General features: G+C 42.8%; 1 protein-coding gene across 3 annotated transcripts in view; it reads left to right on the plus strand.

Moving 5' to 3' along the window:
• Positions 1-17,038, plus strand: part of ZSWIM5 (zinc finger SWIM-type containing 5) — a 155,806-nt gene that overhangs the window by 13,835 nt on the left and 124,933 nt on the right. Inside the window, exon 1 of one of the 3 annotated variants that reach the window (XM_039483751.1) lies at positions 9,608-9,654. The exons of the other annotated variants lie outside the window; for them this stretch is intronic. Within the exon in view, the coding sequence (XP_039339685.1) occupies positions 9,621-9,654 (34 nt within the window). The 5' untranslated portion in view covers positions 9,608-9,620. Of the gene's footprint in view, positions 1-9,607; positions 9,655-17,038 lie in introns of those variants that run through there. 3 annotated transcript variants of the gene reach the window in all.

Raw genomic sequence — 17,038 nt, forward strand, 5'->3', positions numbered from 1 at the left:
GAAGCCACAGTTAATTATAAAGGATTGAGATGCTTATTGCTTCTAGAGAAGTATTCTGTCGAGTGCAAGATAACCAAGGAGCTGCTGAATATCTCCTCAACTTTCCTAACTCTCACCACATACGTGGCTGGCTTGACTTTTTCCAGATGTATAACTCAGATGAGTGGAGGGGAAATATCTTGAACTTGATTTGGCATAAGTTTTATTAAATTGCTTTAATCCCTCCTGTATCATGACAGAGCAGGTACAGTAAAACCTGCCTTAGTGTCCACCTTTGAAGAGAGACTACCTGTCATCTGTGACCAGTCACCATATTTTCTTACTCCTTTCAGAGCTGGGCGCCCAGCCAGCAGCTGCTGCTCTCTGCTCTGCCTTCAGAGCTGGGGGGCTGGAGAGTAAGAGCTGCTGGCTGGGCACCCAACTCGGAAGGCAGCGCCGCTGCCAGCAGCAGTAGAGAAGTAAGTGTGGCACAGTATGGCATTGCCACCCTTACTTCTCCTCTGATGTTGGCCGCGGCAACACTGCCTTCAGAGCTGGGCGCTCGGCCGGCAGCTGCTGCTCTCCGGCCGACCAGCTCTGAAGGCAGCAAACCTTTGAAGAGAGACCACCTCTTACAAGCCGCCACTTTTGCTAACTCCCATGAGTTGCAAAAGAGTGGTCTCCCCTGGCATGAATTCCGTTTCTCCCACTATTAGATCTATAGTATACAGGTGGAGCACAGTCTGGTCCTGGACTGAATCATAGCCGCCAACTCAGCACCCACCTGCAGCTCCCCGCCCCCCCCTGCTCTAGCTTACCTCCGCCTCCTCGGCGAGCATGCCACTGTGTCCTGCTTCTCCCCCCTCCCTCCCAGGGCTTGTGCCACAAAACAGCTGATTCGCGGGGTGGGTGGGGGATCACGGCATGCTGGGGGAAGAGGCGGGGCCGTGGTGGGGATTTGGGGGAGGGCACCGATAGGGGCAGAGAAGGGGCGGAGTTAGGGCAGGGACTTTGGGGATGGGGTTGGAATGGGGGCGGGGCCAGGAGCAGGGAAAGGAGCGGGCACCCACCAGCGCTGGAGAAAGTGGCACCTATGGACTGAATGCTCTTTATGAACTGTCTATAGATGTCGGCACAGGCTGACTTTTAGGATCAGAATCAGTGGTCTTACTTTTCAGTAGGAAATGTAGTGCTAGAACAACATACTTACCTTGGGCAGCGAGAACTTGGCAAGGAACTTTGTTCACCGATCAAAACAAATAATCCTCTCCAGGCTGCAGGGTGTGGGCTATTGTGTTTCGGCTAGGGAGCTTCCCTGACTTGTTTTGGGGTGTTGTGCTGTAGCAAGAACCCCTAGTACTAATGGCCATTTGGTTTCGTTAGGAACATGGTGTTGTAGTGCAGTGCTAGAACAATCTATTAATTATCCTTTATAAAGAGGGCTTGGTTTTCAGTGTGTAATAGATGGGCTCATCCAGGGAAATAGTAAGCAGTCCATCTCCCTGAAATTCTTGGGAGTGGCGCTCAGTGCCTCTCCACAGCAGGTTCTCCATCTCCGATGCGCAGCAGGGAGAGACAGCTTGAATGACGGAGTTGATCAAGGATTCATTTTCCATACTCCCTTCTGTCTTCAGATTTGGATCAATGGTTTGGGATTTTCAGAGAGGGAAGTAGCCTTGATTGTGTCTGTCCTGGGATGGCCTTCAGGCCAGTCTTACTAATGCTAAATGTGATTTTTATATTGGTGCTACCAGTTCTCAGCAGGGGGCTTTTGGCCAGTGCATCTTGTGTTAAATTTCAGCATTTCCTGTGGATTTGGAAAAAAAATATTCCTGCCTATCTTCCAGTGAATCTCTTAATTGCAGATGTTTGATGTGAAATCTCAGCTGTTCTAGAGATGAGTACAATTAAGAATTTAATTTGGGATTTAAAACCAGCAAAAAATATAAATAATATATATATATTTGCATCTAATTATACAGCATGGCTGAAAGTTACTGTAAAATAACAGATGTAAGAATTAAAAATAAAAAGGTTAGGTAAGCATTTTATGTTTTCCTCTTATTTTGTTCCCTGAGGTTATTAAATTCTGCGCTCAGAGTAGTGTTCTAGCTTTCATTTTTTTTGTCTGAGAAGTACCTTCCCTTCATTGAGTCTGTCATGAAATCATCCTGTTTAGGTTGACCCATAAATCACTGGCCAACAATATTACATGTTTGAAGTTCTTGCCAAAATAGGTAGTCTGGCCTGGAAATTAGAAAATTGTGTCTTAAATTCTTCTTTGAAATTTCATCACATTGAGTTGGAAGGTCATTGGGGTTAGCTGTGATTGTTGAAGACTTGAATCAACAGAGATTGTAGACAGGTGTTTGTGCAACCTGTTCTTAAAAACCTCTGATGATGGGGATTCCACAACCTCCCTTGGAAGCCTGTTCCAGAGCTTAACTATCCTTATAGTAAGTAAGTTTTTCTTAATATTCAACCTAAATCTTCCTTGCTGCAATTAAGTCCCTTACTTCTTGTCCTGCCTTCAGTGGGCATGGAGAGCAATTGATCCCCGTCCTCTTCACATCTTTGAAGACTGTTATCAGGACTAAACATGCCCAGTGTTTTTTTTATTTTTTTAACCTTTTGTCATAGGTCAGGTTTTCTAAACCTTTGATCATTTTTGTTGCCCTCCTCTGGACTCTCTCCCAACATGTCCACATCTTTCCTGACATGCGGTGGCCCCAGAACTCGACACGGTATTTCAGCTGAGGGCTCACCAGTGCTGAGTAGAGCCAGGACAGTTACCTTCCTTGTCTTACATATGAGACTCCTCTTAATACACCCTAGAATGACATTGGCCTTTTTCACAACTGCATCACATTGTTGACTTATATTTAATGTGTGATCCACTATAACCCCCAGATCCTTTTCAACAGTACAACCATCTAGCCAGTTATTCCCCATTTTGTAGTTGTGCATTTGAATTTTCCTTCCTAAATGTAGTATTTTGCACTTATCTTTATTGAATTTCTTCTTGTTGAATTCAGACCAATTCCCTAATTTATTACGGTCCTTTTGAATTCTATTCTTGACCTCCAAAGTGCTTGCAAACCCCCTCCCCCCGTGTCATCTGCAGATTTTATAAACATGTTCTCTACTCTTTTAGTCAAGTCATTAATGAAAATATTGAATAGTACCGGACCCAGGACTGATCCTTGCATGAATCCATTAGATATCCCCTCCCAGTCTGACAGCAGACTACAGTATTGATAACTAGAATAATAGAATCATAGAATATCAGGGTTGGAAGGGACCTCAGGAGGTATCTAGTCCAACCCCCTGCTCAAAGCAGGACCAATCCCTAACTAAATCATCCCAGCCAGGGCTTTGTCAAGCCTGACCTTAAAAACCTCTAAGGAAGGAGATTCTGCCACCTTCCTAGGTAATCCATTCCAGTGCTTCACCACCCTCCTAGTGAAAAAGGGTTTTCCTAATATCCAACCTAAACCTCCCCCACTGCAACTTGAGACCATTACTCCTTGTTCTGTCATCTGCTACCACCGAGAACAGTGGTACACTGAGAACAGTCTAGATCAGGGGTAGGCAACCTATGGCACGGGTGCCGAAGGTGGCACACGAACTGATTTTCAGTGGCACTCACACTGCCCGGGTCCTGGCCACTGGTCCGGGGGGCTCTACATTTTAATTTAATTTTAAATGAAGCTTCTTAAACATTTAAAAAACCTTATTTACTTTACATACAACAATAGTTTAGTTCTATATTATAGACTTATAGAAAGAGACCTTCTAAAAACGTTAAAATGTATTATTGGCACGTGAAACCTTAAATTTGAGTGAATAAATGAAGACTCGGCCCAGCACTTCTGAAAGGTTGCCGACCCCTGGTCTAGATCCATCCTCTTTGGAACCCCCTTTCAGGTTCTACTCTTTGAGTACGGTCTTTCAACCAATTTTATAGCCACATTATAACAACTTAATATAGACCATATTTCTCTAGTTTGCTTATGAGAATGTCATGTGGGACTGTCCCCAAAGCCTTACCAAAATCAAGATGTATCAAATCCACTGCTTCCCTGTCTCCACTAGACCAGTAACCCTGTAAAAGAAAGAAATTAGGTTGGTTTGGTATGATTTGTTCTTGACAAATCCATGCTGGGTATTCCTTATAACCCTCTTATCATCTAGGTGCTTGCAAATGGATTAATCATTTCAGTATCTTTCCAGGTATCAAAGCTAGCCTGACTGGTCTATAATTCCTCATGTCTCTTTGTTCCCATTTTTAAAGATAGGTATTATGTTTGCCCTTCTCCAGTCCTTTGGCACCTCACCCAACCTCCATGAGTTCTTGAAGACAATAGCTAACGGTTCAGAGATTGCTTCATTAGTGCCTTAGATACCATAGGAGAAATTTCATCAGGCCTTGCTGACCTGAATACATTTAACTTATCTAAATGTTCTTTTACCTGTTCTTTCCCTTTTTTGGCTTATGTTTCTTCCCCCTTGTTGTTAATATTAATTGTCTTGAGTATCTGGCCATCATTAATCTTTTTATTGAAGCAAAATTGGGATTAAACACTCACCCTTCTTGATGTCACCAGTTAGTAGCTCTCCTTCTCTGCTAAGTAGAGGACTTGCACTTTCCTTGATCTTTCTCTTGCTCCTAATGTATTTAAAGAACTCTTATTATTGCCTTTTATATCCCTTTCTAGTGTAGCTCATTTTGTGGCTTGGCCTTTCTGACTTTGTCCCTGCATACTTGTGCTATTCTTTTGTACTCATCCTTAGCAATTCGTCCAGTTTTGGTAGGTTTCCTTTTTGATTTTCGGGTCATTAAAGAGCTCCTGATGGAGCCATATTAACCTCTTACTATTCTTCCTATATTTGCTTTGCGTTTGGGGTACTTTGCAGTTGTCTTTAATATTGTCTCCTTGAGAGACTTCCAGATCTCCTTAGATTTTCTTCCCAGAGATATTACCCACTGTTTCTCTGAGTTTGGTAAAGTCTGCTTTTCTGAAGTCCATTGTCCTTATTTTGCTGCGCTCTCTCCTTCCTTTCCTTACACTCTTGAAATTTATCATTTCATTATCACGTTCACACAAATTGCCTTCCACCTTCGGATTTGCTACCAGTTCTCCCTGTTGGTCAGACTCAGGTGTAAAATGGTGTCCCCCTGGTTACTTCCTCCATTTTCTGAAACCAAAAAGGGAAAGGAACTGGATAGGGTAGGGTGAAATGTGAGGAAAAGCCGGGTGCCTTCTCCTCTATTCAGTAGTGAGCTGGGATATAACAGACAGCTCGGCTGTGTTTTGACATTCCAAAGGCGCTTGTAGGTTTTTTTGAAGAAATTGAGAAACAGTTGGTTGTGCCACATAATCCTGTATGGTTGAGAACATGGCTGTCTAACACACTGTTCGCTGTCCCCTTTGTTGTATGCTCCGGCTCACCTGTTTTACACTAGGAAAAGCACCTGTTTGCGACCAGGAGCATCACCAGTGGATGCAGCTGAACAGGATTTAGTTGCAAACATAGCCAAGGACAAACTGACTGCATGCAGAAGATTTTCCGAAACTGGTGAAAATATTCTTTAGCCCTATCTTCTGAGGCGGCTGTGTTTGTAGCTAAACCCCATTCGGCACCAGTTCAGCGGCACCCACTGCTAGCAGTACTTATTTTTGGCGTGTAGGCAAAGCTGAAAGTGACTGGAAGAAAACATGAGTAGAAAACGTCAGGACACATTCCTGCTTCCTGCAGCTCTGGGGTCTGAAGTCAATGGAATTTTCTGTGCAGAGGGCATGGAGGAGTAGCCTCTGAATTTCCAGATGAGCTTTATTGGGAATTGGTGTTAGCAGTGATCCGTCACTTGGAATGTTACAGAACGGCGTGTCTTGTCTCCCCTCCCAATCACATTGCTGGAATAATGCTGAACATCTGTTTCATGTAGTGCATAACAGGTGTATAGGATGCATTGCATTTAGGCCATGATTCAGCAAAGCACTGGTGCACATCCTTCACATTCACCATGTGGGTAGTCCCTGATGGCTTCAGTGAGACTATTCCCATGCACAAGTGCTTTGCTGAACCTGGGGCTCGCACAGGAATGACTTATAGTGGCTGTGTTACTGCCAGTATTGAAATGGGCATCCTGTTGAAAGCCTATTATTAAAGCTGTCGCGCTAGCTGGGAGAGAAGAATAGGGCTAATTATGGAAAGTCCAGTGGAAGCTTGGGCACTTTGCTGATGGCTGTGTATTGCTGTAGACTCATAGGTACAAAGGGTCATTGAGATCTTTACTTTGGCCCCAATCCTGCCAAGGCTTCCACACCTGCTTCCTTCTACTCATGTGAGCAGTCAGGCCCCTTGAGCCCAATGGAACGACTCACATGACTGTATAAGTGACTGCGGGATCTAGTCCAGACTCTTCTGGATTGCAAGAAAAATTCCCTTTCTGGTCCCTCCTTTTTAAAACTGCGGAAGGGTCAAGATGAATTGGCAAGCGTTCTTATGCATGGTTCCAGGTCCTTCACTGTACCTGTAAAGCAGATAGTGAGCGGCACTGGAGGTGGTTTAGCGGCACTCCTAAAATGTGGAAAATTTATTCAAAAATAGGCTCTTGGCAACAAGACAAATGATGACCATGGTGGACCTGGTGGTCCCCGCAGAATGACTGATGTTCCATTTATTCTTTTGCATTTGAGTAACAGATGCAAAATAAGGAACAGCTGAAAGAAGGCAAATCAAATAAAAATTCAGCTGGAGGTGAGAATGAATAGGTAGCGTGGAGAATTCAAATTCTATTATGGTGACAGGCCTGTTCGAAGGCAAACAGCAAATTCAAATGCTGCATCTTTCTTCTGCAAACAGCATTGTTCTCTCCCAAAGCCGTTGGTGCTGCTCAGCATCTGTGAAGAGTCACATAAATAGAGGATGGGTTTAACAGGCACGGCTCTTTTGCACATGGAAATTCAGTGCTGTGGAGAATATTCTTAAAATAAGATCTAGTTCCCTTCTTTTGTGTGATCATCGTGGCTGCATGTTAGAAATATGCCATGTCGAAAGGAGTCACAAGGGACTGTTCAGGTGCTCTCTGCAGATGCTGTTTGCCTTAGGGTTTTTGTGTTGCTTAAATGTTCGGTGGTTTGGAGCTCAGGAATATAACATATGGTTAAAGCACAGGACAAAATGGCAGCATTTGCATAGACCAGTGGTCTCCAAACTTTTTATGTTGCACCCCCCCTTACCCATAATGTAATCTGTCCAGCCCCCCCTGAGCTGGGGTTGGGAATGGAGCCATAACCCATAGCCAGGAGCTGGGTCTGAGTTGCTGGGTCTGGGGCCTTAGCTGAGGGCAGGGCCGGAGCTGGGGGCAGGGCAGAGCACAGCTGGGTGGCGCTCCCTCCCTGCTTGCCCCTGCTCCCACAGTTTGGGGACCACTGGTATAGATGGTTATTTCCCTCCTGTGGTTGTCCTGCTTGCTACTGTATTGTGGCGGTTTAGTGACCCACTAACCTGAAAGTGTTGTGGGTAGAAGGAACCTTTCCAAGGATACAAGTGGCTTGTCGGGCTTCCAAAATGGAGCTTAGTCATGTTTTTGGACAAGTAGGTGCTCGTGACATTTTTAATCCTGATGGGTTTGCACTCCCCTGACGCTGCATGTTAGTGGCTTGGATACTGAGGGACATCTGGGGGTCAGCCTGAGAAACAATTGAGGGGGCTGTTCAGGTATTCCCACAGCAGAGGGCTACCTGCAGCTCGAAAGAAAAGTCCTCATCGCCGCCTTAGCAGACATCCCGCCCGAATGTGAGTCAGCAGGTCCCTAACGAAGATGTTCCTCTGCCCCAGAGAGAGATCAAAAGATTAAAGTAAATAACAAAGCGGGGAGAGCTGCATCCAGCCAAGAGTCCCGGGGTGAGAGAGGTTGGCATTTGTGGATTGATTAGGATGCTCTGGGAATGACTTACCCACAAACCATTTTTCTTCCTGTAAAAAGGGAATCGGTTCGAAGGAAAACACAAATAATTGAAAAATCCCCTGTTGCTGTGGTCCTTGTCACGATGACCTTTGACTGTCTATCTGACACCGCCCCGTCCTGGGGTGGATGCTGAGCAAAGTACACGGGCACCACTTGAATTCCTACTGACGGGCAGTCAGCATCTACCCCTGGGGTATAAGGAGGCCGGTGTCTCTCAGGAATAGGAAGAGAAGAATACGGTGTCCAAATGAACCCTGAAGGGGAGTTTAAATACTTTAAATAGAATGTGGTCCCCACCCCCCTTACACTCATGAATACTGACATATGATCTTTAATGACTACAAGTGGCTTGGCTGGGGGTTTTACTCGCCATCAGGAAGACAGCACCTCCAGCCGCAGAGCAGCCCCAAGCGCCATGCCAAGGCGTTGATTCTGAAAGAAGAATTGCCAGTTCCATCGCTTCCTGCGGCACCCTGAGGTTTCCAGTCCCAGCGCTGACCTGGCCCAACTCTGCTTAGATTTGCCACGTCTGACAAGATTGCAGCCAGAGGGGTGTTATAATGAATGGCTGTTAGCAATAACTGAGGACATTGCTTCACTGCGTGCTATTGTGATGCCGCATAAAACTACAGAAGAAGGTTTGGGTAGAATGGCATGAATCGGTCAAGCCCAACACTTATATTCCGTGACCCCCAACTAGGTTTGGCAGGTAGTGTCAGGCTTTTTCCTTCAGAATGTTCTAATTTGAGTTTGTTTAATATTAAACACTTTTATAATTACAGGTCAAATTAATTTACCCAGCATAATGTTTGAATAGATTAGTACTCTGCAGCCTGGTAGTGTCTCTTAAAAGTGATTTTTCGGCTGCTTGGATACAAAGTGTTGACCTTTAGCTGCTAAGATGTCTGGAACGGGTGAAAATTGGGTAATGTTGAGGGGCATATTACAAGTACATCCATTTGAAGGGAGCATTGTTGCGTGTGCGGGTTATGTTGATTTTAGGTGAAAGGTTTTACTCTAAATTCAGGAGAGAGCGTGTTATCATTTAAATGGATAACTTTAGAAGAAAAGGAGTGTAATCTTCCTATTTCAATATCTTGAAGATTGTATTTGAGTCTGCTGCATACTCTTGATCAAAAGGGAATGCTGTTAGCTACAAAGTGGAATAAATGGAGGGCACCCTTATCTGGGTAAGATAAATGACTATTGTTTAGGAAAGACACTCCAGGGATTGAAGAATTTAATTACACAGGGATTATGAATATGCATGTAAATTAGACAATCTAGATTTGAAATGGCTACAATACAACTGCAGGGAATTGTTCTGACTTAAAAGTGTAATTTTTTATCTGTATGTGGAGACTAATAACAAGGGAGAGGCCTCCCTCTCCTGTTTTTGCTAGATTTTTCTTATGGCTTGGCCTGTTTCAGGTCATTAAACAATGGAAATTATCCAGAGCAGATCAGCTGTCCACAGCCTGAAAAGATGGTGCACTTGATCCTTTTTCTCTCATCCAGGCCTTAATGAATCTTGACAGCAACCAATAGGGAAGCAGTCTACTGTGTGGAGAGATTGTGGTAACACTGACCCAGATAAAGGACTTGGAAGCCAGGGAGCATGTGGTTTTCATTCTGCTGGCAAAAGGGAGACTAAACCTGACTGATGGAAGGCTGGATAGCCTCACGCCTGCCTACGAGTAACCGAATCAGATGCTTGGGGAACAAGCCCAGTGATAGAAAATTGTTATCTGTAGTAAGGAGGTTGAAATGTGCATCCCTTTATAAATTTCACATTGTTTGGAAAACTGTCTGCAAAATCAGTTGCTGTGTGTGGGTTTGTGTGTATGTTAGTTTCCATTTGCACAGATAGGAAGATTTTTTTTTCTCTGTTCCTGAAATTTTGGGCATTTTTAACATCAAGCTGAGGCCTACCTCGAAAAAGCAAAACAAAATTCTGTTGTTCAGGTATCTGTTTTTAAAAGCTGAGGCAGAAATACTACAGAGCCACAGGAAGTATTTCGGGGAGGGGGAGGGGAAATGTTGGCTAATCAGCTTTTAAAACTATCTTGGTATTTTTAAAAAAAAGTATATTTTTCCAATTTTGACTTCCCCTTTTTAAAAATGACTTAATCATGAAATGGGTTATTGGAGAGGAATGTCTCTGTGGTTAAAATGTTAATTGAGAAATTTGTTTTCCATATGACTGTGTAGAACAGTGTGAAACAGCAAAGGAGCATTACTAGGTTCCAGGGTTCCAAGACATTCAGAATTAAGTGTTAAAACCTGTCCATGCGCTAACTACAATCAAGTTGGGGAACTGATAGCATGGTTATAATACATAGCGCAGACAGGACATTAGAAGGGTGTTAGTTTTATATTTAAGTTCTACCTTTTTAAATTATGATTTTTAACCTGCTACAGTAACAAGTAACACAAGCAACATACCGGAAAGGTTAAAGAGAAATATTTTTCTCTGTTTTCAAATCTCTTTCTTTAATGTATTTGACAGCCCCTCCTGTCCCTTCACTTTCACTGTTTGCCCTAAGTAGTTGGTCAGTTTCACCTGTTTGTGGAAGGGTCTTCCAGAAACATTTTTTTTAAAATAGGAAAATGTGACTACGAAATCCCCCAAACTGGCAGGTGGACTTGGGCAGGAGTTGGAATTGCTTTTAACTTGCATTTTTTTTAAAAATAACTGGATTTCAGACGGATGGTGTCTGTTTAACTGTCTTTCATAACTGGGCTAATGGTTTGACTTTTCTACTCCTCCCCCAGCCTCTCTCTCTCTTTTTTTTTGTCTTCCTCCACTGTGATTAATTTCAATGGCTGCTTCTGTCACAGTATTCCCAAACAGCCCCATCCTGAAAATGACAGGACTGTGATCAGTTTCAGTGAGGTCATTTAGAACCCTGTGAGCAGGAGTGGAACTGACCAAATTTCACTCCACTGCATCTCTGGAATGCTCTCTGGTGGTGTGTGTGCAGACCCAGGAGAGACAGCTCTGCTTTGGATCTCATGCGGGCGGTTACCTTTATGACTGTAGGGGATCAGTACTTTTTGTCTTCCCGCCTCCCTCACTCCAGTACAGGCTTACATTAATTGAGAATGTAGCTCCATCCAATCCCATCTCCTTGGGAAAATTTCCTGTTCATCCCCGGAGAGTGGTTTCCCCTCCCCGAGTCAAATGTTTTAATTAAGAAAAAAAAGGGGATGGGGATGGAGTTTTTTCCACAGTTCTTAGAGGCCAAATGAGACATTGCTTTTGTGCAAGGAAAAATATAATGAGGATGTGTATATTTTTTGTAAAGAGATTAGTTTGAACATTTTGTAATATAGTATTTGTAATAAAAATTAATGTGTGAGACAGTATTATGGTAGTTCATTATTATTAAAGGTCATTTGAAGAGTATTAATTGTAAATGTTATGGCTGAATGTAAATGTTGAGTGTTACAGTTATTAATAGATATTTATGATCTATGGGAGACGTGCAGAAGAAAAATGAGGAGGATATAAATGAGATGGTGAGCTTTCTATATCAGCCTGATGTCTCAGTGTTGTTCTGGGTTACATGAAAAAGATGCAACTCTGTTAAATGTTGGATATTATCTTCATGCAATAGATTCTGCTTTTTATTAAGCTTGTATAAGATTTTCATTCTGCCTCAGATGGGGATAGATGCTTTTATTTCTGACTATCCATCAAGGGCATTTGCATTGTATCTGCTGCTAAAGTGTGTGTCTACTGCAAGAAAATTTTAAATATATTGGACAGTTTTAACACTGACACGGAGCCATTAAGGAATGAACTTTGTGTGTGCGTCCAAATTACTGAAATACCTGGGAATGCACAGTAATGTGCATCTATGTTGAGTTTAATTAGCAGAGATTATATCAATGGAAGCAATTAGGAAGCATACGTTTTAAATGAAGTAATTATTCAGTAACTCTAAAGCTGTATATTGAGAAAAATCAGGTTACATTATATCTATTTTTGCTATACTCTAAGATTTTAATGTACCCGTTTGTACATCTAAAGCGGAAGCGCTACATAGACTGAATTTTAAGGCTCTTTGTATAAAAAAAGATCTGCTGTGGCAGTAGGAAGATAAACAGTGCTTGTGATATTTCAAAGTCACATTCATCTTGTTTTTTCTTTTAATGTATGACTTTCTCAAGGGAAAATTGTCTCCTCCTTGACTGCAGTGGATTAATGTTCACAGATCAGCTCCTGCCTTATTTTTCTGTTATGACAGAATGCTGATTTGTATTTTGCCAAGACTACAACTTGTGTTTTCAGAGTTTGGAATAGTTCCACATTCAGAGGTGGCAAAAAAGGAAAGCCAGCTCTGATGTAAACCACTAGCAAACTAACCTCCTTTAGTATGGAAGTTATTTTTTGGGGGGTAGAGATGAGAAATCCATTAAAGATAGTGGAAGACAGGTATGCTCAGGGGAGCCATATAACATTGCAGTATGTATTTGTATGCAGCACCAAAGATCCAGGGCCGGTGTTTCCATCAATACATTCAGTTTCCATCTTTTGCTAAGGGCTTGAGCCAAAGCCCACCGAGGTTAATGAGTCTTTCTATAGACTTAAATTTCCCACCTTTTGGATGAAATTCTGTGCTGACCGATGCAAGGGCAACTTCTATTGAAATCAATGGGAGTTGTACCTGGGGATGCCATGGTGAAATTTTGCCTCTTGTGTTTAATGCTATAGAGATTAAAAAAGTAATTTAAACAATCCAGTATTATAGGAGTTGTGCACCATGAGCCAGAGGTGAATCCCTTCTTTTAGTCCTTGTTTTCCTGCCAGTAAGGCTAGCTGCAGGATGCGTGTACTGCTAGGGGAGAAGCAGGCTGGCGTGAGGCAAGGCAATGTAATAAGAAAAAGATGCAATTTTTGAGCAGCGCATACTAACATGTCATTGAATACATGACTGCAAACTGTAGCGCAGACAAGCCCATAGAAGAGATTCCGTGGTACAGGTCTGCTGGGCTTCGTACAATAATTGTATTGGAGCTAAATATAAATTTTGCTTTGCCCAACGAGCATCAAATAACGTTTTTTAACTAATGAAGTGACTGTTAAACAACGTCAGTGGCCAGAACTGAAGCTGAAGAGACTGTATAGTGACAGACATTTTTCATGGCTCCCGCAGTATCTCTGGGCAGTCAACTTGACGTTTCGTTTTTGATGATCATTGCATCCTGTTTTTAATGGTTCGTCTAGACAGTGCTGACACGACTATGAAAGTAGTTTGGTGACCTAGAATTAGAATTAGTGTATGTAAGAAATCAAACTTCAGATGTCTGCAATCAATCAGTGCGAATAATTATATTGCAGGGAAATGTAAAAGGAGACAGATTTTGGATTTTCTCCAAAGAGAGAATCGTTTGCAGTTTATCAAAAAATATGTACGACAAGGCCAGAATGAGTGGTGAAAATGTCTGAATCAAATCAAATTAAAATATTAGGCTTGTATGGTGAGGGTAGGATTGTGAGGTCAGGAGCAGAAGTGGGATTTTTTTCTCTTCTTTGGGCGCAAAATGTTTTGTTGAGTTTTTATAACCCTGACACCAAACTTTTCTGTGCTGTCTTAAGAGACACACTCAGTTTAAGTTATGTATTTCAAACAAATTTCTTCTTCTGTGTAACCAACAGTACCTTAGATGGATGATTCATGGACTGTAAGAGCTTAATGTATGGCATCTAAAATTCAAATGCGCTTAGCTTACCACCTTTATAACTTGTCAGTATGGCTATAATAGTTTTTTTTGGTCCGATACAATATTTAAACCAGTTCCCAGACCACCTGATTGCTGCTCTGATGCATGTACCACAGTTTGAGAACTGCTGAAGTAGATTACTAAAACTGGAGATTTTACAAATTCAATATGTCTCGTGCTGTCTGTTTGCTCTGCGTTTTTCTCCCCTTGGACAATGAAATGTCCAGGAAGTCAGCTTCCTTTTGAGAGTCACAGATTTACAGCGTTGGGGTTGCAGACACCCTCAACTTCCCTGCAGCGTTTGCAACTCCAGCTCTGAACTTCTGAAAGGACTAGACGAACACTGTCAGATAGTAATATTAATATGGCCATCTGACCATAGCTTGGCTATGCTTACTAGTCATCATTGGCTACGAGTTGTGCACACAGCTAGCCACTTGTCTCCTTCACCTGTCATGTCTTGTTTTTTTTGTTTTTTTTCTACTAAGCTTTGCTGTGGGAACTGTCGTTTTACCATATTTGTAGATTGCTTAGCGCCTTGGGGTCCCAACTTGGTGGACACCTGCAGGACTTCCGCAATATAAATTTAAAATAATAAATGTATCACTAGCCAGTATATTTGTATACGGAATATACCCTGTGTGTGTAGTTTTCTTTTGTTTGTGCTGGGTATGTCCTACGTGAGAAGGCAGCTTGGGTGAAAATGAATTTTACCTTACTCGACTAGATAAATGCATAAACATAAGCGTACAAAATAAAGCAACTCCCCCAGCCATACATCCGCAGCATTGGTCTCAATGTCTTTGTCAAGCCATGTACATGGACCCAGTGACTCTGCTAAAGGTCTGGTTTGACAGGGCTGCTTCTGAATAAGCAAGGAAGAGAAAAGCCAGGGGGAATGTTATTAACAATGGGCACTGAGATTTTGCACGCATTGGGCACTAATGCAGAACGCACTGTCCTGGAGCCATAACGTTCTCTAAATTTATTCTGATCTTGTCGCAGTGTTCGCAGGGTGGCCTTCATTGTGCAGTTGTGTAGCATCTAAAAACTACCCAACCATACTATAGAATCATAGACTATCAGGGTTGGAAGAGACCTCAGAAGATCATCTAGTCCCACCCCCTGCTCAAAGCAGGACCAACCCCAACTAAATCATCCCAGCCAGGGCTTTGTCAAGCCTGACTTTAAAAACCTCTAAGGAAGGAGATGCCACCTTAGACTCGCAGGGAGCATTTCTGAAATTGTTTATTGTGCATTTTGTGTCCTGAATCAGACTACAAAACCAATGCTGATTTAAAACCACTAGCCTATCTACAAGGGAATGTGTGAAGTACAAGAGGGAAGTTTCTATCAACCTTAATAGTGGGGTGCCACAGTTCAGTTATTCCATGTATTATTGTTCACGTAGCACCTGAAAGTGTAGTAGGCACTTTATGGACATATAGAGGCAGGCCCCTGCCCTCATGAGTTTACATTCTAAGCAGGAAAGATTGTACATTGCCAGCTTCAGTGAGCAGTTAGCAGAAGGACGAATGTACAAACCTCAGGAGCTAAACCGCTCTAGCTGGGGGGAGGGACGTATGCAGAATCCCCAGTAACTCTCTGTGGCACTCTCATGCTTTCCTCTCCTTTCTGTTGCATCCTCTGAAATTTGTGTCAGCCAGATCCCTTCCAAGAAGGAAGTCATTTTCCTCATGCCGGAGAGGAAGCAGGAAACAAGTAACTCCCTGTGCTTGCAGAAACATAGCTGTTAAAGATGGAAAAGTCCCACTGGGTCATCTAGTCAGATCTGTGCCGATGTAAGATTCTTCCTGTTGGTCCGCCCTCGGTGCTTTGGGCTTGACGCAAAAGGTAGCTTTTCTCATTGGATAGCAGCCTGGAAAATCTGAGCTCGGGACTCATGTAAAAGGTGGGGTTATTTGGACAACGCTAAATGCTCTTATAGTTTCCAGGTGTGGTGACATCTAATGGTATCTAGGTTGTTGTATGCTGACTATCCGCTTATTGCTACGCTGTAGGGATTTTTTTAATGTGCTTTGGATTAAAATGATCCTGTTCCTCTTCGTTACTTGGAGAAAAGTTGGACAACCAAGATCAGGGAAAGTTTAATGAATCAGCCGTGTAAACACAAACTAACTCATGTGAGCTTGGCATTCGTGTTTCAGTAGCACAGCACAAAGACAGATTGTTCTAGAGTTGGTCTATACGTCAAAGTTAGGTTGGCTTAACTATATCGCTCAGTGTGGTGAAAACTTTCTAAGCCAAGCTAAACCCTGTTGTAGACACCATTCGGCCGAGGGAAGAATTCTTCCATTGACTTAGCCTGTGACTCATAGAGGTGGATTTATTACGCTGATGGAAGAATCCCTTCTGTCGCTGTAGCGGGTCTGCACTACAGCGACTCAGTTGCAGCACTGCAGCCATGCTGCTCTAGCGTTTCTAATGTAGACATACCCTTTAGCCTCAAAAGAAAGTGAGGGAGAACTGGTAAGGGCCCTTTAATCTAGCAGACAAAGGCATAACAAGACCTGATGCCTGGGAGATGAAATCAGCACATTCAAACTTGCAACAAGAGACAGGTGTTTTTTAACAGTGAGGGGCATTAACCATTAGAGCAGATTACCAACGAAGGTGGTAAATTCTCCACTGCTGGAGTCTTTAAATCTAAACAGATGCTCTTGTTCATGCAGAGATTATTGGGCTAGGTGCCGGAATTGCTGGGTGAGATTCTGTGGCTGTTATGTGGGTGGTCAAATTAAATGATCATAATGGTCCCTTTTGTCCTTAAAAGCTATTAAGTTTATGAGCTAACCTCTTGCTAAAAGAAGAAAAGAGTTGAATGGAAATAAGAATTGGCTTCTGAGCATGTGTAAGGGTGTCTAATTCCTGAGACCTGCATGGTGACTTTGTCCTCTTGAACCTTTGCAGAAACCCCCTCACAATAACCAAATGTATTGACATTTCTGCACTGCAGTTTGGAGACCCACACAAGCATATGCTAGAGTTTAAGGTGCTGCCTTCTGGCTGCAATTAGTTAGGGAGCCTTTAAAAACCGTTTTTCTTTACTGAATTGGAAACCTTGTGAAAAGGTCACGCTTCAGAAGACTGCTCGGCACTGCAAAGCTGCCTTTGAACCAAAAAGTGTAGGAGTTTAACACCCTTGCTGTGGTACTGGGTTTATTAACCCTTTCGACAAGAGTCTAAAACAGCTGCAGTATGAACTCTTTATATAAACAAGCAAATCTGGTCTCAAAACAAGTCTTTATTTTTGCATTTTCCTTCTACTGTGGGCAGGTTTGAGGATTGTGCAGTCTGGTACAGCCATTGAGAAGGTTCCCTTGTAACTCC

Source organism: Mauremys reevesii, linkage group 8, assembly GCF_016161935.1.
Source record: "Mauremys reevesii isolate NIE-2019 linkage group 8, ASM1616193v1, whole genome shotgun sequence".
Lineage (NCBI taxonomy): Eukaryota > Metazoa > Chordata > Testudines > Geoemydidae > Mauremys > Mauremys reevesii.